At 39.3% G+C, this 26,616-nt stretch overlaps 1 protein-coding gene across 1 annotated transcript in view; it reads left to right on the top strand.

Annotated features, from left to right (window-relative positions):
- The window catches only part of FCRL4 (Fc receptor like 4), a 39,122-nt gene extending 30,967 nt beyond the window's left edge, over nucleotides 1-8,155 (top strand). The window contains exons 10-15 of the mRNA XM_072946914.1: nucleotides 1,147-1,260; nucleotides 2,434-2,461; nucleotides 3,191-3,273; nucleotides 3,472-3,540; nucleotides 5,986-6,017; nucleotides 8,111-8,155. Of these exons, the coding sequence (XP_072803015.1) occupies nucleotides 1,147-1,260; nucleotides 2,434-2,461; nucleotides 3,191-3,273; nucleotides 3,472-3,540; nucleotides 5,986-6,017; nucleotides 8,111-8,155 (371 nt within the window). The remainder of the gene's footprint in view (nucleotides 1-1,146; nucleotides 1,261-2,433; nucleotides 2,462-3,190; nucleotides 3,274-3,471; nucleotides 3,541-5,985; nucleotides 6,018-8,110) is intronic.
- The last annotated feature ends 18,461 nt before the right edge of the window (nucleotides 8,156-26,616 follow it).

Consider the following 26,616-nt stretch of genomic DNA (forward strand, 5'->3'; position numbering starts at 1 on the left):
CTTGCAGTTTTCAATATACAGAACTTTTAGCTCCTTGTTTCAATCTCTTAGGAAGTATGTTATTGTCTTTAATGCTATTGAAAATAGAATTGTTTTCTTTATTTCTTCTTCAGATAATTTATTGTTCTGTATAGAAACACGATTGATTTTTGTATGTTGATTTTGTATCCTGCAACTGTCCTGAATTCGCTTATTAGCTCTAATAGTTTTTTGTTTGTTTGGCTGGTTGGTTTTGGTGTGGAATCTTTAGGATTTTCTTTATTTAAGATCATGTCATCTGCAATCAGAGACAATTTTTCTTCTTCCTTTCCAATTTGGATGCCTTATTATTATTATTATTATTATTAATTTATCTTTTGCCTGATTGCTCTGGGTAGGACCTCTACAACTATGCTAAATAGGAGTGGTGAAAAGGAAACTCTTGTCTTGAAGAATGGATCCAATGGAAAAATCAGAATTCCCCAACAATTTAGTTTGTTTCTTCCATCAGTTTCTTTCCCTTCAAAGCATGTAGGACTCAGGCTTCTATGAGGAAGGAGACTGACATCATTTAGGTGTACTTTGTGGTGCCCCACACAGACTTTGTTAATGGAGAGCAATCTCAGAATTACTGCTGGTTGAGCTAGTGCCCTAATCAGTGCTAATATTTACTTTCTTTCTCAGGCGGGCTGATGTTCCAAAGTTAGGTGCTGCCAAACCCCTGCCCCATAACATATTTCCAGATGTCTGGAGGAAGTGTCTAAAAGGCCAGATTATAAGAATATGGGATGGCTAGATAGATAGACAGATGATGGGTGGATGGATTTCCCCCCAAAGGTTAATTTCTGAAATGATGTCAGTGGGTCACTGCAGAGAGCTGGCTGCCTTTCCTCCCCTCCGCCACAACCCACCCAGACTCCACTTCACAGTGAGTCACTTCCTGCCACACACAGGCTCGGGGCTGTGCTGCCTGCAAGTAGAAGCCTGCTTCCTGTGCCACACCAGCCAGCCTAGTCCTCAAGGTCCCCATGAATCCTAGACTTTAAGATTCCTCCCTCTCCCAGGGCCCAGGACCCCAGCCACGCCGAGGAGAGGTTCCAGGGCTTCATGGCAATTCCAGGCCCTAGACCTCTCTCCCTGAGGCTCACACAGACTTTCTCCCTCCAGGCATGCCCGGAAACAGAGGAGGCCTTGTTGCTGCAAGAGCCACTGGGGGAACACTCAGCACGCTTCTCCTGGCTGTGGCCCTGCTCTTTTACTGCTGGCACCGGAGGAAACCAGGTTTGGATTCCCTCTTGCCCTTAGCTGGAATCCACGCCCTGTCTCTGCCCCAGATACCTCAGCTTGCCGCAGCCCCAGTCACCGCCACGCCACCGCCCGCCACCTCACCACCCCAGTGCTTACAGACACATTCACACCCATTCTTCAAATGGCAGTTTCCTTAACAAATATCTAGTCTGTTTTACTAAGCCTCAAGTGAAAGTTAAGGAGGAAGTAAAAATTTTAATGTAAAGTTTCAAAATTTTTAAACAGGTTCCTTGAGTAGTTTCTTTGGTTCGAACAGACTGGTCAGCTAGATACTTCAGCCCATCCTACGTTCCCCATAAGTGGACAATCAAAATAAACTGAAGGGCCCATGAAGAGATGACTGAGTATAGCAGCTGGCGAATCTCTGTCTTTCTTCCTCAGGGACTTCCTCGAGTCAAAGCCTGAACCCACCACCCTGTGCTCCAGTGGTCCTGCTCTCCACAGGTCAGCTTCCGGCTCCCTGTCTACCTGGGGGGGGGGTTCTCCCAAGCCTTCTCTGCCACATGCTTCCAAAGTCTTGCTGCCTTAGTCCAGGTCAGGCTAGTTTCAGATGCCAGAAAACCTGGGGTAGAAGACAGGTACAGAATCTCTTTCAGTTCTAGTATAATTACTTACCTCCTCCAACTCTGTCTCTTAATTCAACTCAACTCAACTCAACTCAACTCAATTCAGTTCAATTCAATTCAATTCAATTCAATCACCATATCCTCCTGAGTCCCTTCTGTGCACGCTCCACTGGACTGGATATAGGGAGCTTCGCACCTCTGACCGTAAGTCTCCTTAACAGGTTTGAATCGGAGCCTGAGGTTCCTCTGGGCATAACCCCAGGTGCTCCTGAAAGTCCACCAACAGCCCCTCACCACTCTGCAAGAAAGGCAGTATTTCTTGAGGTATATCCACACAGCCTTGAACTTTAAGTCAAGTCTCAAATAATGGCATATTCAACCCAGGAATGTGTAGCCCTGTCCCCAGCAATTTATCTGCTTTGTTAAGTTCTTTTTCACATCATTTTCATCAGAATCCGGAACTGGGCCCATGTTTGAACTGACCTTTTCTGATGACCTCTCTTAGGCAGCACAGCTGTGTGAAGTACTTGTGAACGAGCGCCCTCTGCTGACACAAATCTGCCTTTGTTTTATTTTGCAGGAGATGGTTTTCTGGGAGACACAACCAGGTGAGGCCTCAGCCTTCTGGTTCCCCAAGAATAAAATATGATGAACTGTGGGGCTGCAAAATTAGGCCAAGTAATTTCTCTATGTCCCTGTGGCTAGGTGCTCCCGTTTTCACATTGCTTGAAATGGCCACAATTATAGTTTCCTGGAACCTTTCTAATAGTTTGTATAACAAATGTTGTATGTATTTAGATCAGTTTCTTATTTCAAAATTATCCGTTCATCTAAATGGATGATACCAAAGGTTATAGGTTTTCTAGGTTAGCATGGGATATTTCTGGTGCCAACAGTCCTTATAGTTAGACAATGTGTTACTATAACTATGTATAAAACGACTATCAGATCTAGATTTTCTAAGGGATTCTCAGTTTCTGGCAATCTTTTTGCCCCACATGTGCATATATACTCATCAGACTTTATGTCTTTAAATTTGGTTTGGAAAATATGGTCTTATTCTTCTATGTCAGCATCTCAGTCGTAGGTTATAGTCAGGGACTTGGAGCACATATTATGTCTAATGTCTTCTTGAATTGTCCAGACAGGATGACTTGAGGACACTACCTCCAGAAGATGAGGCTGGGTTTTTTAACCAGTTGAAAGTGACCGTTCTATCCATGAGATGATTGTTCCTACGATGTCAGACTCCCCCAGTTCCTTCTCCACTCTGTCTATCCCACTCTCGTGCATAGGATAATGTTCCAAGGGTGATCACGTGTTTCTGTGTCTCACAGAAGCCCTGCCAGCCCAGGCCCCGGAGAGCACCCCCATCCTGTGTGCCCCGCCCCAGTGGGGCTGCAGCTGTTGTACGACAACGGTAAGGATTCCCCGGTAGGAAGTTGCTCCCTGCCCAAGGCAGGGAGATATACTGTGTTTTGAGGTCTGGCAAAGGCTCCTCGTCTCCCTAAAGTATTCCAAACCCAGACACTCACAATAGAGGATTGCTTAGGAAGAAGCATCTGAAGCACATTGCACTGACTGGGGCAGCTTAGAAAGCATTATTTTTTCTTCTCAGTGCACCTCAGAGAAAGAGACTTGGTGTATTCTGAGATCCAGATTGTTCAGCCGGGAGAAGAAGGAGCAGGTAAGTCACTGGGGAGAGATTCTGGTTGCAAACTATATCGATTCATTCAGCTCTTATTTATCGAGCACCTCTTATGTGATACTGTTTTAAGTGCATCTAAAAGAGTGAACCAGTGACAAGGAAGATAAAAATCTCTGCAGTGTGGTGCTTAGATTCTAAGGAGAGAAGACAGACACTGGAAAGTACATATCTTTGCTGATGATCAGAACAGAAATTAAACATCATTCTAATAGATATTGTAATTGTGAAGGTGTGTATGCAAAGGCTCCCGTTAAGTAATGAATCAGTCATTACAAAGCACTTACTATGTCATAAATATATATATATACACATATGTATATATATGTTTACTTAATCCGTATAACAACCCTATGTAACCAATACACTGAACAAGCAAGACTTGTAACTTAATTGCAAAAATTTTCTATCCTTTTGCTTTTTCTCTCTCTCTTTTTTAAATGGAGGTACTGGGGATTGAAACCAAGACCTCATGCATGCTAAGCACGTGCTCTACCACTGAGCTATTACCCCACCCCCACCCCCACTGTCTCTTTAAACTTTATTCTGCAGATCTTTCTGGGCACTTATGATGAAAATTCTGGTAGCCAAAGGCTTTTCAACATACTCTGCTTTCTCTTAGGTAATAGACAGTAGCTGGATAGGTGGATGCCTTATGTCACAATCTCAATTTAGTAACTAGAATACCTAGTTTGAAGATGTTAATTAAAACTTTCCCCTCGACTACTCCAGGCAAATTTCAGAATGGAAGCTGGCAATGGTAGGGATGAAAGGGAGAAAGGGAGGACAGGGTACAACTGGCTTCTTCTCTCTTTCTTTAATTGGCTGTTTCTAACTAGCCTGGAGGTTTCTAGGGAAAGGAGTTACTCCACCTGGTATCTTAGAAGCTGGCTCCGCCTCCCTGGGATGGCAGGTGCTCAAGCGGGCACTCTCCCCTGTGAGGTCCATGTATGGTCTCTCGAGGTTTCCTGCTGGATCCCTCCTTTCTAAAGCTCCTTTGGCACAGCTGACACATTTCTAATTCCAGGAGTTGTGACTCCATCAGTGGCCTCACCTCCAGTCAGTCACACTCAGCTTCCTGCTGCTGGAGTCCCTTGGAACCTGTAGACCCTACTGAACAGGACCCAAGACGACCACATGCCTATTTGTTCTGTCTCCCACATGAACCACATCTGTCCTTGGGAACAGAAATATAGCTCCTCCCCAGTATCTTTGTGCCTAGTAGAAACTTCAATTGTAACCTGATCCTGAACTTATTTTACAAATGAGGTGAAGGGCTTTTACAAGGTCACAAAGCTAGTAAGAGACTTGCTGCTTACAGTGCCGACTGCTATATTTGACTAACGCGTATCATCTGAACACCTGCTTTGTCTGTCACTTTGATTTCTCAGCCATCCCCACTCATCAGGACCTTCTGAGTGATAGAATTAGAACTGTCACCAATTTGCTTGGGTTAATTGGGTGCTTCTTATGGAGTCACCTTGATCAGCTGCTGCTCTTCACACTCTGCCCTTGACATATTTGTCAAAATACCACTGAAGCTGAGCACTCAGTTGGCGGACTAGTTACATTTTAGGCTCTTTATGTACTGATGATCTGTAGCAAGATTTCTTCACCAGTGCCTCAAAGTTTGCATAAAGCCCCTGAAATTGTATGCAAAGTTCTATGCATATGACTATTGTTTTGGGGGAGAGGGTACATAGCTTCTATCAGGTCATTTAAAAGATCTGTAACCCCAAAAGATCTATGGTAAAAATGTGGTGAAAAAGAGAGAAATCTTGAGTGTACCAGGATGTATCTTTTTCTTTTCCCCAGGCTCTATCTCTCAGTAAAATTTCTATATAGCCCTCATTATTTTACCTCCTTCTCTGAAATTTTTAATTTCTAATACACGGTATGAGATAAATCACACCTGCTTAACTTCTCTCTCCTGTGGCTCCATCTCTCCATCTCTAAGAAATTTAAGCAATAAAATCAAGAGCTAGAACTTGCTAACGCAGGGAAGTTTCCCTCACAGGGCATACGTGTGAAGAGCTCTAGTGGGAACTTGCAGAACAACTGAGAGATGGACTTTGAATTTGGGGAGAGATGGAGGAGGTGCTATACGTTAAGAGAGGCAAGAATTGAAACTAAGAGAGAATTTATTTCTTAACATCTGGTAAAGGAAGAGAGTGAAGTTTCTTGGTGTCGTATTGAGGGGAGGACTTTATAGATCAATGGAGCTTGAAAAGAATGTCCAGAGGGCTGGGTTAAGAAATGGTAAAACAAAATTACATGTATTGTTAGATACGTTGGGGCAGGGTGGAAAAAAACATGATAATCAATGGAAAAGTCCCGTGGCTCTCAGACCCTGGGGAATAAGCTAGAAGACTGGGTTCTGACTGGATCCAAATACTCATAGTTTGGCGGTTTCCTTTTCTTCCACAGCCAGTACCTCCAGAACATCTGTAGAGAATAAGGTGAGTTTAATCTCCTGACTATTTTCTCCCCGGCTAATACCTATAGCCCCATACTCCCTCACTTTCCAGATCTTCTTCTATCTTTTTCCCACCCCAGCATGCCTCGACTGTTTACTCTGTGGTGAAGGCACAGCTCTGAGATGATTCAGCTGGAAATGTCAGCTCTGAAGATGAAGATGCCATGGAAAGTTATGCGGGTGTCCCACTCGTGTGCCTTGTCCCTGACCCAAAGCCCCCGGCTCAGTGAAGTCCTCAAGGTTTCTGGAGTGATCAGCTAGTTCTAGCTTTCCAGTTCTTCCTGCCCATTCACTCCCAGGACTTTTAATTCATTCACTCTGAGGTGGTGATGGGAAGGCCCTCCAAGGTCTTCGCTAAAATGACCAGGATCCGTGGTCAAGAGAAGAGCCTGTATGCCTGCTGTGAGCCTGACTTAATGTGTTTCCTAGGTTCTGATTTAGGGAAAAGGAATAAGGAAGGAGAAGGACTGATGTTGGAAAACAGAAGCACAAATTTTGGTGAATTGGGACTTGCACGAGACGGAAAAGACTGAGTGACTCAGGTCTCTGTTCAATGCATCTTCAACGATTCTCCCACTGGGGAATCATCTGCATCAATTGGTTTCACTATGAGTGGCTACACGTGTGCTTCACAGACAATTCATAGCTTCGTCCCTTCTGCTTACACTGTTTACATTGTCAAGATTCAGTTGCAGACCAAAGAATCCATTCCAAATGGTTTACAGATAAAGGAATGTAACAGTTTATATTAACCACTTTGAAAAACCATTAGGAGAGCTGGAGAAGCAGGCTCTAGGCTGAGCTTCCAAAAGCAGAAAGTAATTATGTTAATGTCATTAAGGACAAAACTTTTTAACATCAGAGAAAAAAAATACAAATACAAAATCAAAAAGCTAATTAACAACCCTGAAAGCCTAAATCTGAACAGGAAATATCAGCAAACACTGATGGCAAATCCTACCTTTTTTAAAAAAACGTTATTTCCTAGGTCTGTCCACTGGAAAGTCTAGAAATAATTACCAACCCAATAACTCATTACACATGTTGTAGTTTCTAAATACTATTTCCTACTCAAAGGATATGGAGCTCACTTTCTTGTAGGAGCTGTATCTTTGAGTCATCAAATAGGTAATGTTAGAATAATTCCTCCAATAAACGAAGAAGGACTGAAAGAAATAGAAAATGACTATTCTGTGTGAATGTTTCATGCTACACCTACTGATTAAGTTAATATACAAAAGCCAGCCTAACATTCTGTGCCTCCTGATAGGAGTGACCGATACCACCTACAAAGTTCTTACGCCCGAAACATCAAAGCTGAATCCACTCAAGTCTCTAGACCTAACCACCAGTTTTCGGAGTACATGGGATCAAGCACTGCGCTAAACAGCACCACGGGATTGCAGTCAGAAAAATCTAAACTGCAGGAAAACTCTACAGGGCAAATGACCTGGTTTCTCCCAAAAATAAATGACAAAAAGAAGGAAAGAAACTGAAAGAGGGAAGGAAGGTCTACAAATTAAATGCGACTTGAGATACATCAGTCAAAAGGAATGAGTGGGCCTTGACTCAAACAAACCAAGTTAAAAATAAATTGCTTATGAGCTACTAAAGGAAACTTGTGCATTAATTTGAAGAAATTGTGTTTGGATAAGTTCTGCGTTTGAAGAATGTTATGTGTTTTGGATATAAATGATAATATTGTGGTTATAAAGGAGCATTCATCTTTTACCTCATACTGAAGTATTTGTAGATTAAATGTTATGATTTTGTTTGAAACAATCTAAGGAGGGGAGGGTGGGTAGGAAGTGGGTAGCGGTACAGATGAAAGGAGACTGGTCATGTGAGCACCATTTCTGAACCGGGTGACAGGTACCTTGTGGGAGGAAGGACAGCTTATACTAATCTCTGCTTTTGTGTGTTTTAAATTTTCTACAATAAAAAGTTAAAAATCTCTATTTCCAGAATAGCACCTCATTTCGTCACCACCAGTGTTTCCGCCCTCGTGTGAGGCACCTCTCACTTTATTACGGCTGTGGATTCCTGTCTCCCTTTTTGTCTCTTTTCTCCCTACAGCCCATCCTCAGCGCTGTGCTCGTGGTGCTCAACACCTTGCAGTGAATTCTCATCTCCCTCACAGTCAAAGCCAAGCCCGTAAGTGTGCTGCCAGGTCTTCCCTCCCATTGCCTCCCCTCATCACTGAGCTGTGAGTGCTCTGCACACACCAGGCAAATGCCCACTGAAGGCCTTTGCATTGTCTGTTCCCTTTGCTTAAAATGCTCTTCCTTCTGGATATCCATCCACGCCTACCATGAATCACATAAATTTGAAAATTCCTTTCCCCCATCTCCAGCCCTCTCACTCTCCCTTACTCTGATTTACTTTTCTTTTTCTCCATAGCACTTATCACGGTAACATATACTCTAAAATTTACCTATTTATTATGCTTATTGTATGTCAGCCCTCTAGAAAGTAAGTTAAGGGCAACAACGTTTGTCTTTTTTATTCGCTGATATACCCCCAAGCACCAAGAACTGTGGCTGGCACATTGTAGGTGCTTAACGGATCCTTTTGAATGATTGAACGACCTATTTCATTGAGCAAAACAGCTGCTCTCTCCAGAACGGAAGGGATCCAACGTGAACAATCTACTACCATGTAGCAAGTTGGCCCCCCAAGGATCTGGCACTTCATCAGACTCAGGTCTGGCCGCTGTGTCTGTCAGGTCGGGCACGTAAGAGTGGCCAGACTGGTCGTGGCAGTGAGCAAATGCTCATATAACTGAGTCCATACTTAAGCTCTGCCTCTCCCACCAATGCTGCTTTTTACATGAACCTTTAGAGCAGTCAGTTGGGTAGCTGGGGAAAGAGCCGACTGATATTCAGTAGGGCAAGCTATCATGTCCCTCAGTTCAATCAGAGAGGTCCGCCCATGTAACTTTTCCCTAATCTTCCAGTTTTGTTCTTTCCAACCCCCAGGCCCTATGGCCCCTGCTCCTGAATCAGAGTAGGCCCCCATCTCTGGATATCTCATCGTCCAGGCAAAGTGGACCGTTAGATGTGCCACCAAAAGTTCTGCTACTGGCAGCACTCTGATTCACAAGCCTTCAAGGGCTCGCCAGAGTGAGGCTTCAGTGATACAACGGTCACCTCCAGCTGATGCTGGCATGTTTAAACCACAATAGACTTTTGTCCTCCTCTGTCAGCTGATCAGAGGAAACTCACCACCAGGCTCCAGTTGTCGGTTGAGAGAGAAGTCAAAGAGCAGCATACAAGCCAGTGATTGTTTACTCAACTTATACGCACCTTCAGGTGCCAGATCTTCTTAATCACTGTCACTCATTGATGGGATGATCCTGGACATGTATGAGTTTAGTGGCTCAGACAACTTCCAGCTAATGACAAACAGCTCAGGGCTCTGGTGTGTCGTGTTCAAGTGTTCGGTGACTACCTGACCAACGCTTCCCCAAGAGTTTTTGCATAAAGATGGTAGTTACTTAAAGAGGGCATAGGTTTACTGCAAAACCTAGGGTCATGCACTGTGACTCTCTTGTCAAGGCTCACTACAGCCCCACACAACATCCTAACCAGCCACCACATTTTTGGGCCCTTTGGGTAGACTGGGTCATAAAAACCAAGGATGGAGCTGATAGCGCTCTAGCCTAGACCAGCTGAAGACCTCTCCCTTGCTCAGGGCCAATTACACCATAAAACCCAGAAAAGGAAGGATTACATGTTAAGAGAATTTTTTAAAATTATACATTTATAATAGCAAAACCCTGGACTGGATAGTTTACTTAGGATGGTAGACCAGGTCGGTAGGAAGATAATTTGGTTTGGAGCTAAGTTAACTGATTTCATTTGGTGGAGATTCTGAATTCAACATAGGAACACAAGCAGCTGGGAGAGGTCCTAATCGGTCGCTCTCTTGGTAGATCAAAACCTACACAACAGCGGTCCGGGCTAAATGAAGTTGTGACCACAACAATTCACTGATATAATGTAGTAGAAGGATTCAAAGATTAATACAAATTATATTGTTGAAGTAGATTTATCACATATGACTCATTCACATTCACCCTAACTATATCTCCCAGGAGGTCCCAGCGGACACCTCTTTCCACATGGAGCATTGAAAATTACATTAATGACAGAAGTCCAAGCATCTTTGAAAAGCATAATAGAAATACGCAAAAGTGAAGGTCCTCCTTCTGCAATGAGTTTCCTGATTACGATGGAGTTCAGCGCAGCAGAGGCTAAAGTGGGCGTGTCTGCTGTAAGAGGAAGCGAGGTCAGGATGGTAATCAGAACACTATGGCTGACAAGGGCTTCACATCACGGGACCAAAATAGATAAGCAAGCTCTATCTGCACAACTGAAAACAAACTGGGACCCTGGCTTAAGTGATCAGAGCCATGGTCACCCCATATTTTGTGCCAGTTACTCTATCAAGTCAGGGTTTGGTGGCAGACAACAGAATCTACCATAGCTGATTTATAAAGAAAGGGATTTAAAATGGGAAAGTAAGGGAAAGGCTGGAGAATGAGGCTGTGGTCTGAGCCTCCAGGGGAAACTCCAAGAAGCAAACTGCCAAGCTGATCTGGCAAAAAAAAGCAGCCAGTGCTCCTACAGGTGACTCAAGATCAGCAAGGTCTTGGCTGCTACTGGCAAAGTCCCCAAATGAAGAAGCTGCTGTCACTGCCATTCAACACTACCAAATTGGAGACAGACCCAGAAGGAGAGCCTTTCCTTCTGCAGCTCAGAGGAATCAGAACACCCAGCTCTACCGTCCAGCTTCCAGAAGAGTCCACAGCTGCAGTTTCATTACATCAAAGCCCACCTCTAAGTCTGGCAGATGATCTGTTTAGTGAAGGAGAGGCTACGTGCAGAAGCACTAGCTTCACCCTTCCAGTCTCTAGTGAACAAGAAGTCATATCGAAAACATTGGTATTCTGAAAGCCATTCTTCAGGATGTGCCATAATGGTTCTTTTAGAATGTTGTGTATACACGTGTGCATGTGTTTGTACACATTTAGTGTAACTAGTAAAAGTTACAGGCAAGGGAGTGTATCAAAATGAATGTGGGCTTTTAAATCCAAAGGATTTCAGTTTAAGCCCTGAATGCGCCACTTACAAATTATAAGTTCTTGGAGAAGTTACTTAAATTTTCTGGGTTCAGTTTCCTTCTATGCAAAATAAAGATAGTACGTACCTGGTTCAGCCTTTGTGAGCACATTCCTACTCCAGGCTTGTGTACTTGCTGTTCCTTCTGCCTGTAATGCTTTTCCTCCTGATAGCCACTGCTTGTTTCTTCTCAAACTTCAGTACTTACTCTAATGTCATAAGTTCCAGGAGGTCTTCCCTTATCACCTGTTTAAGATAACCAACATCTCATAACCCCCACCAACTCTTTTTCTTACTCTACTTCGTATTTCTCCAAATCACCTTCATCATCTGACGTTCTACAAACTTTTCTTATTTGTTTACTATCTGATTACTCCAGGTACAATTTATGTCATGCAGGAACATGGGTTTTTATTTGTTTTGTTCACTAATGTATCCCTAGTGCCTCATTCAGAGATCAATACACGGTAAGCTCTTAATTAACACTTGTGAATTAAGGCAGTTATATAAAGCAATGAATATAACTGTCTGATAATGTGCCTTTTGCATGTAAGCATTCAATGCATATTGATTATCAGTGTTAGTATTTAGTAAGCCATTGATATATTTTCTAGGTCAACAAATATTTATTGTGCACTTAATATGCCAAACATAAAGATTGATCAGAAAAGGTGTCTCTCCTTCAGAAGATGTTTCCTGTAACATTGTAAATCAACTACACGTCAATAAAAAATAAAACTAAAAAAAAAAAAAGAGAGAGAGAGAAAAATTTCCAAAGTAACGTACTGGAAGAGATAGATATATAAAGAGATAATTCCCATATAATGTGAAAGTAATGCTAGACATGCACCTAGACCACATGTTAGGGAAAGTGACATTAACAGTTGTAACAGAGGACCCTAGAAGTCTTAGCAGCTTTCCAAACAAAGCATCACTTGCTCTCAGCTTAAAGGGAAAAGCTGTGCTCCACCTAGTCATTCAGGAACCTAGGCTGCTTCCGTCTCATGGCACTGCCATCTTTAGGGTTTCCAATTTCTCTGCAAAAGGAGAGAGAGTGTGCAAGGTCCCCTGAGAGACTTTAGGGGCCAGCCCTGAAAGTGACATGCCTTCATTCCTCCCACAGTCCATTGACCAGAATTTAGCCACAGTTTCCCTGCTTAACTCAGGGTGGGGAAAAAGCAGTGAAGCTGTGGCCTGGGGAGCAAAGGACACAGATCTGGTGAACATCCCAGCCAGTCACTACCCCACTCAGCCAAGGGAAATTTTCAGGGAAATTTTGCTGGAAGAGATAGCACACAGTGATTAAGAGAGTAATTAACATGTGGAGCCAAGAGGATCTGAGTTCAGATCCAGATCACAGTTAGTAACTGTGTGGCCTTAAGTGACAAGTTAAGTTACTCAAGCATCTCTTCAGAGATAAAAAGTGGGACGAATGATAGAATCGAATTCAGAAACTTCCTGTGAGGATTAAATGTGGGAAGTCTTATTGAGCACAGAGCCTAGACACAGGAAGTTGTTAATAAATGTTAGCTGTCACAAGGAGGAGGAAGAAAGGAACAGAAAGAAGAAGGAAAAGAAACCGAGTTGGAAAACTAGACACAGAAAAGATGGGCTAGGGAGTGAAGAAAGGGCTTTAGACAGACAGAGAAAATGTGCACAGGCATGAAACAGCAAAATGTGTCCAGGAACTTACAAGCAGCTTAGTCTGTTTGCAGAATAAAATTCTGTTTACTGGAAAATTGTGTCCATCTGGAAAGGGTGGAAATCCCAGGAGGCCTTGGTGCCGTGAGATTTATCTTGTACCCACAGGGGACCACCGATGTTTAGTCAGAGAGCATAATTCAGATTTGTCCTTCACAGAGATCTTCCTGGTGGCTGTGTGAAGATCAGCTTCATGGTGAGAGAGACCAGTGACAGGGAGAGAGGTTAAGTGCTATTACCAGCATCCGGGTGAGATGAAGAGGGCAGAGCCACAGGTGCAGTAGATGAGGGGGTACAAAACTCGCTTTGTAGGAAACTCAGTAAAAGCAGTTGACTGATTGGAGGTGAAGGAAGGCCTCTAGGAAAACTCCCAGGAATTTGGCTTAGGCAACCAGGGGAATGACAGTGCCATGAATGGGGATAGATTGAAGTACAATTAACAAACTCTTTGGCACAAGTGCAGTCTCACCCATTTTTCTCTGTGTTGCATTAGATGTGTCAGCATTTAATTATTTTCCAAATCTGCTCGCCAAAAAACTTGTAGACACTTTGAGATTCATATCAGATTTCTCTCCCCATGGCCAATCACTTTGTGGCCTAACTTCTTCTTCTTCTTCTTTTTTTTTTTTTTTTTTAAGAATTTTGAGTACTTTTAACAATTCCTTGCCTTTACTTTTGAGTCAAGTTAGAAAGTCTGCCTGGACCATCACTGCGGTACTTCCAGCTTGTATGTTGGATGATTCTGCGGTGCACACCATCAGCCTTCAGTTCACTTTAGCTCCATCCCAGTTTCTTGCTTATTATACTTAATAAAATCTCTAAAGCTGAGAGTGAACTTGAGGTAAGTAGTAACACCAGCCCCCACTCAAATGTCAGTTCAAGAGTCTCAGAAAGAGGAACCCCAAGATAAATATATCATTTATGTTTATGCAAAAGTATGTTGGGTCTTTGGACTTCCCAGAGGCATGGAAAAATAACACCTCAAAAATTTACATAAGATGGAGGGGCAAGGGGAAAGCCTCAAACCAGTTTGGCTTCTATTATTTTCTGGCTTAAAAAAAAAAAATGAGAATTTTCATTACGAAAGGAAGTTGGCTTATCTGCACAGGGCCTCCTTCCCTAAAAGCACACGAATTTCAAGTTCTCCCCAGGAAGCTACTCAGGACCACAAAGAAGAGAGCAAAGTTAAGTGTGAGATGCTAAATAACTTTCATGGCCCAATAAAAAAATGAAAACACAAGATCACTTGTTCAAAAACCAAGGGGGGAAAAGTGCTGTTAAAGGTACTAAGATACAAAGCCTTTTTTTTTTTCCCTTTCCCCATGGTCTCTGCCTCTTCATGTTCGTTTTTGTTTTTGTTTTTGTTTTTTTAATTTGCTATCTCAAGGTGTTATAGGAAAAGAAAAAACAAAATTTTAAAACTGCATGAATTTTATGGTTCATCTTTACATTTTCCAATGTCAGTTTCAATTGCAAATCTAAGAGCATTTCACTCATATGTAGAACCACTGAGATTACACAATTTGTATTTCATTGCTCATTCACACACGTGCATTTTGTTCTTATGAGAACAGTGGAAATGCTGCCCAAAAGAACTCTCAACTTTTAAACATTTATTTCTTAATATGTGCACATTCTGCCAACACTGTCTACCTCTGGATTATTGATAAGTAAGGAAAGACTGAAATATAGTTGTCTTACCATTCTGTTCCTTTCATGCTATTTTCAGCGTACATGGTTAGCTAATGTAGGGAAACACCGTAAGAAAGGCTACAGTAGGGTTCTTTAGTTGTTCAAGTTTCTTAGAACACGATTGCCTTCTGACTACATCTGAAACAAATTCTGGCTCAAGTGGGAAGCATGGCTTCTCGGGGTGGTTAGCCATTCATGTAACATGCTTACTTTGTACTCGCTTTGAGGCTTGCTGAACTTACGTGCGTTGTGGATCCAGCTGGAAATCTGTATTCATGGGGTATTTGAATGCTACTTGCATTTGGCAGCAAGGAACGTGGACACACATATTCCAGGTATCTTCTCTGCCCATGTGCTGACGTCACTGTCCCATCAGACTTCATTTATAGAACACAGATTCAAAGATAAAATTCTTAGAAATTTCAAGACGGCAAGAGCACGGCATTAGCCGAAGCTCAGGGCCCGTAGGAGAGCACAGGTCGGATACTTGTGAAACCAGATGTAGTTCTGATGCTTTCAAGTCATAAGCGGTTAGCCAGAGGCCTTCTCACATGAAGAGCTGACCTCCTAGAATCGAATAGTCCCAAACAAGTTCTCTCTATTTCTAAATTCTTTGTAACGATTTGAGCCCGTCATTGGAATTTGTAATTACGCTAGTTCTGGAATTAGAAGACAATGGGATTGGAAAAGCCCAGCCTGAGGGCAGCCTTAGTCCAGCAATTACCGTGAGAATGGAAAAGAGAGCTAAGCTGAGGATCGCAAGCCAATGAACTTCATAACTGCCCTTTGTGCAGCATCTGCCATGTGCTTGTGACACAACCTTCACAAACATCTTATTTAATCCTGACAACAACAAGAACGCAAGTATAATTAATACCTGCTTTATGAATGAGAAAACTGGAGCTCAAAATCTTGCATGGTTTTTCCAGACTCACCCAGATGGTAAGTGGCAGAGATAAGATTCAATTTCACGTCTATCCAATTCAAGTACCAGTGTTCTTCCTGCAAAGAAATCTTCCTCCCTGACCAATGATCAGAGTCTGAATAGATGAGGCAGATGGTTGTACTGAGATGGCCAATTTGGGGGGAAAAACCCCACCGAGAGAGAAGAAGGGTCTTTGTGCAGAGATTTTAGGTGAGATTCACCTTGACAGGTCCAGTATGAATCCTAAGATGGGGAAAGATTTGCTTGACAAACCTAATGATGAAGGTCTGTTTCAATTAATTTTTCTAAGTATAAGTAGGTAGGTAAATTAATAAGAAATAAAAATCAATATGAAACGATGAATAGAGGGTATTCAGAGGTTGAATTAGGTGAAGGAAGTGGGCATATGTTAGAGAACTAACAAAAAGTTGGAAGACTGGGGAGCTTTTGTTCTTGGAACTCTGTGCAAGGTAGCAAAGCCACAGCATGCAAAGAGAACGCCCAGCATTCAAAGACAGAGGCCAGGTACCAGCCTAATCTGACCTAAAATCCCTTCTGGACATGGTCGAGAAAATTGTAACAAGTATGCAAAGTGACGCATAGGCTCATCTGAGAACCCTAGAAAGACTAATGGTAGACATGTTCTTTCTTTCTGATCTCTGGCTGTTGCTCTGGTTTATCAAACTCGGGTAGATACAGGCAGTACCCTCAAGGAAACTGTGAAACATTCAAGTAGATCCTTAGTAAATCTTGTTAATTCTAGTCAAGATGATTCAAGCTACAAAACACACATCCACAAAATACTGATGCATGTTAAAACACAGACGAGCCTCAGAAACTTTATACTAAGTGAAAGAAGCCACACACCGAAGACCACATATTGTATGAATCAACTTCTATGGTTAGAATATGCAAATCTACAGAGAAAGGAAGTAAATTAGTAATCTGTTGCCTGGGGCTGTGGGTGGAAATGGAGAGTACAAATGAGAGCCAGGTTTCTATTCGGGGTAGTGGGAAATTTTTAAAAATCAGATGGTGGTGATAAAGCAAGTGAATTTTATTGAAAACTGTACTTCAGCAGAGCTATTGTGTATATACACACTCATCCAGTGATTTTCAGTATGCATTCATCACCACAAGTAAAGACAACTTGATAAAAAGTCTGTAGTGTAGACAGTGAGCTTTGGAAGAACAACTGATTTTGGTGTTTGAGGGTCTGAGCTTTGAATATGCTGACACCAACCTAATGAGGTGTGTGATGTGGACTCCTTTATAAAGACAGAGAAACTCGGGGTCAGTTTGCTCGAGGTCATCCCTCCGGTGAGTGGCAGAGCCGCAAGTCTCTCGGGGACAGAACCTGTGTGCCTTTTCCTCACTGTCATGACCAAGCATTGCTTGTGAGATTTTCCCTCAGGAAAATGACTTGATAGTAACATTTAAAAATTAAATTCTCCCTTTGTCCAGATTTGTTTACGCTGTCAACTCTCCCTCTTCATCTTTGTCAACGCACTCTCCCCACTGTGTCCATGAGCGTTTCCCCACAGCTGCTTACAGCCCGAGCATCTGAGAGGCTCCCCTCCTTTTCCACATTGATAGATAGAGCCCTTGAGCTACACCCAGCTTACCCAACGATCATAAGATTACTGGGGTTCACTCCCTACTCCCTGCTTTAATTACATCTCTCCTTTTGCCCTTCAAAAACCCTTGGTTTTAATCTGTACTGCTACACATAGTGCAGTGTTTATTTATAAACTCCAAAAAACAAATTTCCATTTCCCGCCCCCAGGGCCCCAGAATAGGCCCTCAGGAACTGCCTTTGAGATACAATCCTTCAACCATGGAAACTGTCGCTGCTACAGATAACAGTAGGAAGTGTTGTATCTAGACGCCTGTCCAAATATCATAACGGTCAGATCTCTTTATTGAATTGGTTTGGCTCGTGCTCAGACAGAGCTGCGTTCCAGGCCTGGCTCCACGACTTCCTGTGTATGAGTCTTCGGGTTTACAAGTTACTTGTAATAAAGGTACTTAATTTCTTTGAGCTTCAGTTTTCCTCATCTGTAAAATGAGGATAATAGTATCTGCCTGATAGAACATTGCTTGTGTGATTTCATTGTTTAACTGTTTCAGTGTTGAGGCAAAGATTAAGTAAGTTAATATATACAGAGTTCCTGGTGTGATGTGTGACAGTCAGCATCTAGTATACAGTAGCTCTTAGAATAAACATCGCTTTACTTTCAGTTCAGAATAATAACATATCGACTGCTTTTTACTTTCTGAGACAAACCGCAAATGACAAAAAGAGTGAAAAGTAAAATTCCATCTTCAGCGAAACTTTTTTTTTCCTTTTTCTTGCGGGAGTTTCAACAAAGAACATTTCTTCCAAGCATAATTTTCCTTGGTACTTAAACCCATGGGTATTTCGAGGGAAAAAAAAAATCCATCTGTTTTTAATTCTTTTATGTTTAACTCATCAGAATATTACTGGAGAAGAGTTGTTGAGTGTCAAGGTCACTTCCCCCACTCCTTAAACTTCTATTACTTCTTCTTTTTCTTTTCTTTTTTTTACTCTTGAATTTGTAGATTAATGTGGTAAGGTTTAAGGTCATTATGTTATCATGTTGCTGTCCACAGATGTAACTCTCCATTTATCCAGCTTTTTATGTCAGTAAATTTTACAGTTTTCTTAAGGGGCTTGTATATTTTTTCCTTCTTCCTTTTCATTCCCTTCATCCATTTCTCCCACCCCAAAACCCTTGCCCCTGGCAACCACCAATCTGTTCTTTGTATCTATGAAGCTGTTTTTTCGGAGGAGTTGTTTATTTTTTTCAGATTCTCCACATAAGAGAGGTCATTTAATATTTGTCCTTCTCTGTCCGACTTATTTCACTTAATATGATGTCCACCCATGTTGTCACAAATGGTAAGATTTTATCTTTCCTATGGATGAATAATATTCCACTGTGTGTGTGCACCACAATTTCCTTACTCATCCATCGATGGATACTTAGGTTGTTTTCATATCCTGAATATTGTAAATAATACTGCAGTGAACATAGGGGTGCATATATCTTTTTGAGTTAGAGTTTTCACTTTTTTTTTTTGGATAAATACCCAGAAGTAAAATTGCTGGATCATATGATAGTTCTATTTCAAATTTTTGAGTAACGTTTATACTGTTTTCCACAGAGGCTGCACCAATTTGCCTTCCCACCAACAATGCACAAGTGTTCCCTTTTCTCCACATCCTCACCAACACTTGCTGTTTCCCCTCTTTTTTATAATAGCTGTTCTAATAGGTATGCAGTATTATCTCATTGTGGTTTTGATTTACACTTCCCTGATGATGAGCGATGTTGAGCACTTCTTCAGATACCTGTTGGCCATTTGTGTACCTTCTTTGAAAAAAGTGTCTATTCAGATCTTCTGCCCGTTTTCTAATCAAATTAGTTTTTTTTTTTTGCTGTTGAATTGTATGAGTTCTTTATATATTATGGATAGTAACTTCTCATCATATATACGATTTGAAAATATTCTGTCGCACTCAGTAGATTCCCTTCCCATTTTGTTGATGGTTTCTTTTGCTGTGCAGAAATGTTTAACTATGATGAAATCCTACTTCATCATAATAAAAAAGCATTTGTGTTTGCTTTTGTTGCTTTTGCTTTTGTTGTCAGATGAAAAAATTCATCGCCAACACTTATGTCAAGGAGCTTATCATCTATGTTTTCTTCCAGGAGTTTTATTGTTTCAGGTCTTACATTCAAGTCTTTAACCTATTTTGGTTAATTTTTGTGTATGGTATGAGATAGTGGTCAAGTTTCATGCTTTTTTAAAATATATTTTAATTTTATATTCGACTGAAATGTAGTTGTTTTACCATGTTCGTTTCAGGTGTACAGCAAAATGATTCAGTTATACATATACAGACATATATTTTCAGATTCTTTTCCATTATAGCTTATTATAAGAATTTGAATATAGTTCCTTGTGCTGTACAGTGTTAAGTTTCATTCTTTTGCAAGGGGCTGTCCAGTTTTCTCAATACCATGTATGGAAGAAACTGTTCTTTCCCCATCATATATTTCTGGCTCCTTTGTCATAAATTAATTGGCCATATTTGTGTGTGTTTATTTCTGGGCTCTCTATTCTGTTCCATTGATCTATGTGTCTGTTTTTATGCCAATACCATACTGTTTTAACACTATAGCTCTATAATATAATTTGAAACCAGAGAATGCAATGCCTCTAGCTTTATTCTTCTTTCTCAAGATTGCTTTGCCATTCAGGGTGTGTGTGTGTGTGTGTGTGTGTGTGTGTGTGTGTGTGTGTGTGTGTGTGGTTCCATACAAATTTTAGGATTATTCCATTTTTGTGAAAACGCCATTGGAATTTTGGTAGGGATTGCATTGAATCTGTAGATTGCTTTGGGTGGTATGGACATTTAAAACATACTGATTCTTTTAATCCATGAAAACAGTATATCTTTCCATCTGTTTGTATCATCTTCAATTTCTTTCAGTAATACTTGTAGTTTTAAATATATAGGTCTTTGATCTAATTGGTTAAATTTATTCCTAAGTATTTTATTCATTTTGATGCAGTTGTAAATGGGACTGTTTTCTTTATTCCCCTTTCTGGTAGTTTGTTATTAGTGGATAGACATGCAGCAGATTTTTTATATTCATTTTGTATCCTACAACTTTACAGAATTTATTTATTTATTATCTTTAAAAGTTTTTTTGATGGAGTCTTTAGGGTTTTCTATGCATAATATCACATCACCTGCAAATAGTGACAAATTTACTTCTTCCTTTTATTTCTTTCCCTTGCCTACTTGCTTTGGCTAGGACTTCTATTACTATATTGGGTAAAAGTGGAGAGAGTGGGTATGCTTATTTCATTCCTGATCAAAGAGGAAAGGCTTTCAGCTTTTCACTGTTAAATATGACGTTCGCTGTGGGCTTATCATATATATATATAGCCTTGATTATGTTGAGGTGGTTTCCCTCTGTGCTGACTTTGTTGAAAGTTTTTATCACAAATAAAGGTTGAATTTTGTCACAAGCTTTCTACGTTTATTGAGATGATCATATGATTTTTATCCTTTAGTTTGTTAAGGTGGCATATCACATTGACTGATTTGTGGATGTTGAACTTGGAACTGCTTTTACTATATCCCACAAATCTTGGTACATTTCAATTTTTGTTTTTCTCAAAGTTTTTTGTTTATTTCTGTTTTGATTTCCTCTTTGACTCATCTGTTGTTCAGTAGCATGTTGTTTAATTTCCACATATCTTTGAATGTTTTTTATGTAATTAATTTCTAGTTTAATATCATAGTGTTCAGAAAGATGCTTGATACGATTTCAATTATCATAAATTTATTAAGACTTTTTTTGTAGACTAACGACAGATCCATTCTGGAAGTAATCTATGTGCACTTGAGAAGAATGTGCTTTCTGTTACTTTTGGATGTAATGTTCTAAATATATCTGTTAAGTCCATCTGGCTAACATGTCCTTTAAGGCCAATGTTTCCTTATTGATTGTCTGTCTGAATGATCTATTTATTGATGTAAGTGGGACATTAAAATTCCCTACTATTATTACAGTATCGCCATCTATTTCTTCCTTTACGCCTGTTAAAATTTGCTTTATATATTTAGGTGCTCCTATGTTGGGTGCAAAAATATTTACAAATATTACATCCTCTTCTTGGATTGACCCCTTTTTCATTATGTAATGCTCATCTTTGTCTCTTACTACAGTCTTTGTTTTAAAGTCTGTGTTTTCTGATATAAGTATAGCTACTCCAGCTTCTTTTGGTTTTCATTTGCATAGACTATTTTATCCCATGCCTTCACTTTGAGTCTGTGTGTGTCCTTACATCTCAAATGAGTCTCTCGTAGACAGCACACATGCAGGTCTTTTTTTCTTTTTTTTTTTTACTTATTTTAATGTATTTATTATTGTGTTATTACTATTATTATTATGGCAGGAGGAGGTAACTAGGTTTATTTATTTTTAATGGAGGTACTGGGGATTGAACCCAGGACCTCATGCATGCTAAGCATGTGCTCTACCACTTGAGCTACACCCTCCCCTCAGGTCTTTTTTTTTATTTTTAATCAGTCAGCCACTCTATGTATTTTAAAACAATTATTGGTAGATATATATATTTATTACCATTTTGTTAATTCTTTTTTCATTGCTTTTGTAGTTCTGTGTTCCTTTTTTCTTCTTTTGCTCTCTTGTTTTTGTAGACATAACAGATTTTGTATTGCTTTCGTTTGTTAAATAATTATTTTAGCTACAAAATATTTAAATACATATAAGTAAAATTATATGTTCAACAAAATTAAATTGCAATCATTGATGTTTCCAAAAAGCTTTGTTCTTCAAAACTTATCATGCCAAATTTACAAAGGTTAGATTTTCTTCTTAAACAATCTTTATAATTTTTAGAAATTTAAATATTATCTCTCAGATAAATTTTAAAAATCACTTTTGATCTTTCTGTAGTGTACCAGCTTAAATTATAATTTTAAAATTGAGTTATAGTTGATTTACATATTAGCTTCTGGTGTACAATATACTGATTCAATATTTTTAGATTATACTCCATTTATAATTATTACAAAATAATGGCTACATTTCCCTTTGCTGGACAGGACATTCTTGTTGATTATTTATTTTATACATAGTAGTTTGTATCTCTTAATTCTCTATACTATCTTGCCCCGCCTGCTTTCCCTCTCCCCACTGGTAACCACTACTTTGCTCTTTATATCTGTGAGTCTGTTTCCATTTTGTTATGTACACTCATTTGTTTCATTTTTAGATTCCACCTATAAGTGATATCATACAGTAGTTTTCTTTCTCTGAATTATGTCACTTAGCATAATAGCCTTCAATATCACCCATGTTGCTGCAAATGGCAGAATTTCATTCTGTTTTATGGCTGAATAATATTCCAGTGTGTGTGTGTGTGTGTGTGTGTGTGACATTTTCTTAATCCATTCCTAGGCTGCCTCCATATCTTGACTATTGTAAATAATGCTGCTATAAACATTGGGGAGCATTATCTTTTTGAATTTGTATTTTTGTTTTCTTTGGATATATACCCAGGAGTGGAATTACTAGATCATATATTAGTTCAATTTTTAGTTTTTTGAGGAAATTCTATACAGTTTTCCATAGTGCTGCACCAATTTACATTCCCACCAACAGTGTCCTAGGTTTCCCTTTTCTCCACATCCTCCCCAACATTTGTTATTTGTATACTTTTAGGTAATAGACATTCTGCCAGGTGTGAGGTGATACCTCATTGTGGTTTGGAATTTCTCTAATGTTTAACTATATTGAGCATCTTTTCATGTGTTTGTTGGCCATCTGTATGTCTTCTCTGAAAAAAAAAAAGTCTATTAAGTTCTTTTGCCCATTTTTTAACCTGATTGGTTTTGATATTGAGCTGTATAAGCTGTTCATACATTTTGGATATTAATCCCTTATCAGTCATATCATTTGCAAATATGTTCTCCCATTCAGTTATATGTCTTTTCATTTTGTTGATGGTTTCCTTTGCTGTGCAAAAGCTTTAAGTTTAATTAGGTCCTATTTGTCTATTTTTTATTTTCTTTCTTTTGCCTTAGGAGGCTGATCCATAAAAATATTGCTTCAGTTTATGTCAAAGAGTGTTCTGCCTATGTTCTCTTCTAGGAGTTTTTTCATGTCTTACATTCAGGTCTTTAATACTTTTTGAGTTTATTTCTGTATATGGTGTTAGAAAACGTTCTAATGTCATCCTTTTACGTGTAGCTGTCCAGTTTCTCAGCACCACTTAATCTTACTTTCTTCCTTTGTGGTTTGATGACTTTTTTTTTAACTACTTTACTTATATTACTTTCTATTTCTCTCTGTCTTTCTTTTTGTACTGTAGGATTGCTTTGCGGTTACTAGGAGGCTTTTGTGTAATAACGTAATGGTAAAACTCTTTTAAGTTGATTTTAAGTTGATAATAAAGTAAGTTTGATCCCTGAGGCTCAACATTTTTACTCTCCTCCTCATATGCTATGCTTTTGATATCACATTTTATATTTTTTTATCTTGTGTTTTCTTTTAACTACTTATTATAATCATAGTTTTTTTTAACTACTTTTGCCTTTTCTATATGAGCTTTATAAGTGTTTAAATCACTACATTACTATATATTTACCTTTCCAGTGAGATTTTTTTCTTTCATATGTTTTCTTGTTACTAATTAAACTTTCTTTTCAGTTTAAATAAGTTCTTTTAACACTTTTTGTAAGGCCAATTTTGTAGTGAAAATTCTTTTAGCTTTTACTTGTCTGGAAAACTCTTTCTTCTTCAATACTGGATGATAACTTTTCTGGCTGGAGTGTTATTGGTTGGATTTTTTTTTTTTTTTTTAGTTTCAGCACTTTGAATATATTATTTCACTCCCTTCTGATCTGCAAAGTTTCTGCTAAAAAATCTACAGATAGTCTTTTTTTTTAATTGAAGTACAGTCAGTTACAATGTGTCAATTTCTGGTGTACAGCACAATGTCCCTGTCATGCATATATGTACATATATTCATTTTCATATTTTTTCCATTAAAAGTTATCACAAGATATTAAACATAGTTCCCTGTGATATACAAAAATAAACTTTTAAAAAAATCTATTTTTATACATAGTGGCTAACATCATGTAAATCTCAGACTGCCAAATATATCCCTTCCCATCCCCTTTCCCTGGTAACCATAGGATTGTTTACTAAGTCTGTGAGTCTTTCTGTTTTGTAGATGAGTTCATAGTGTCCTCTTTTGTTTTGTTTTTTTTTAGACTCCACATATGGGTGATATATGGTATTTTTCTTTCTCTTTCTGGCTTACTTCACTTTGAATGATAATCTCTAGGTCCATCCATGTTGCTGTAAATGGCATTATTTTATTCATTTTTTACGGCAGAGTAGTATTCTATTGTATAAATATACCACAACTTTATCCAGTCATCTGTCAATGGTCATTTAGGTTGCTTCCATGTATTGGCTATTGTATATAGTGCTGCTATGAACATTGGGGTACATGTATCTTTTTGCATTAGAATTCCCTCTGGACATATACCCAGAAGTGGGACTGCTGGATCATGTATAGGTAGTCTTATGAGTGTCTCCTTTCATATAACAAAATGTTTTATTCTTGCTGCTTTTAATGTTCTCTTTTTGTCTTTAACTTTTGATGTTTTAATTATAATGTGTCTTCATGTAGGCCTCTTTGGGTTCATCTTATTTGAGTTCTGAGCTTCCTAGATCTGGATATCTGTTTCTTTACCCAGGTTAGGGATGTTTTCAGCCATTATTTATTCAAACAAGATTTCTGCCATTTTCTCTATCTCTTCTCCTTCTGGGACCCCTATAAGTTGAACATAGGTCCATTTGATTTTGTCTCATAAGTTCCTTCAGCTATCTTCGATTTTTAAATTACTTATTTTTTCTTTGCTGCTCTGATTGAATGAGTTCTAACTGCCCTGTCTTAAAGTCAGCAGATTCTTTTTTAGGCTTCATCTAGTCTGCTGTTGACTCTCTCTGGTGTCCTTTTTAGTTTAGTTATTGTATTCAGCAGCACTGATTTCTGTTTGGTTCTTTCTCATATTTTCCATCTTTTTGTGGATGTTTTTATGTGTCCATCCATTCTTCTCCCCACTAACCATTGCTTTGAACATTTTATCAGGTACATTATTTAAGTCTGTTTCATTAAGTTTTTTTTCTTTCAAGGCTGTATCTTGTTCTTTTATTTGGAATATATTCTTCTGTTTCTTTATTTTGCTTGACTCTGTTTTGGTTTCTATTCAGTAGATGAAACCACTTCTCCCCATATTGAAGAAGTTGCATCATGTAGGATTTAACGCTTATTGTTCACTGACTTTCCCAGGGCTTTGTTATCTCTCAAATCTTTGTGCTTGTACAAACAGCCTGTGATATTTTTTTAAATGCTCTCAGTATTTGAGGGTGTGCCAAGACCTGTCAGTGCCCCTAAGAGGAAGATCTCCGGACCTAAATTCAAGCTATTTGGAAGCCAGAACTCAGGCAGCAGCTTTTAAAAGTATGCAAGTATATACAGTTTTGTGGGAACTTAAACTTAAGCCCCACTGGCCAAGAGATACGATTATGTCCTCTGGGTGGCAGTTGCAAAATTTGGGATTCCAGATGATGGTAAGGTGTGAATTAACACAACCACTTTGAAAAATAATTTAGCAATACCTTCTAAACTAAACCTCATGAGCTAGGAATCTACTCCCTGGTTTATACTCAATGGAAACACATGCCCATGTGCATCAAGAGATCTGTACCAGAATATTTGTAGCAGAGCTCCTTGAATTAGCTTCCAAAGCAAGTGAAAGCCCTTTGTTCCCTTTGAGGTCCTTCTGTTGGACTGAGATGTAATAATCTCTGTTTAACCTTATATGCTTTTCCTGTCTTGGAGCAAAGTAGGTGGGATGTAATATAATATATGTAAGGTGATATGCTTTTGTCGATATAAATTTAAATGCCCCTTAGGAAGACCAAAGTATGGACCCAGAAAGAAAGGGTAGGCAAAATTATTTGAAAATAAGAAATTTGCCTGCCTCAAGGCAGCTAATGTCCTAGAGATCTTTGTTAACGGTATGCCAGGATAGAAACGTGACTTCTGAAAAGTCACAAAAGCAATTCACCTTCTGTAGTAATTAAAAAAAAAAATCAAACAGTATAGAAAGACATAAAATGGAATGTCTCCTTCCCACATAGTTTTTCAAATATAACTACTATTTTAGGTATGTTTTTCCAGGAAACAGAAAGGGATACTTATGTTAGTTTATATACACATGTATTCCATTTTTTTACAACAACCCCAATGTGATAATACTACAAATCCCAATCTATTCCTCACTTTTTTCTCTTCGTATTAATCAGGGTTGTCTTGCCTTCTTGTATGTGCAGGTTTACCTCATTCTTAACGTCTACATTGTGTGTCATTGTGTAGATGTACCAGAATATTCTTAGACATTCCCATATTCATTCAGTCCTATTATGTTGTTTACAGTGTTTTGGCAATTATGAATGATGTCACAGTAAACATTATTTTAGAGCTATTTTCAC

The sequence above is a fragment of the Vicugna pacos genome, chromosome 21 (genome assembly GCF_048564905.1).
Source record: "Vicugna pacos chromosome 21, VicPac4, whole genome shotgun sequence".
Taxonomy (NCBI): Eukaryota; Metazoa; Chordata; class Mammalia; order Artiodactyla; family Camelidae; genus Vicugna; species Vicugna pacos.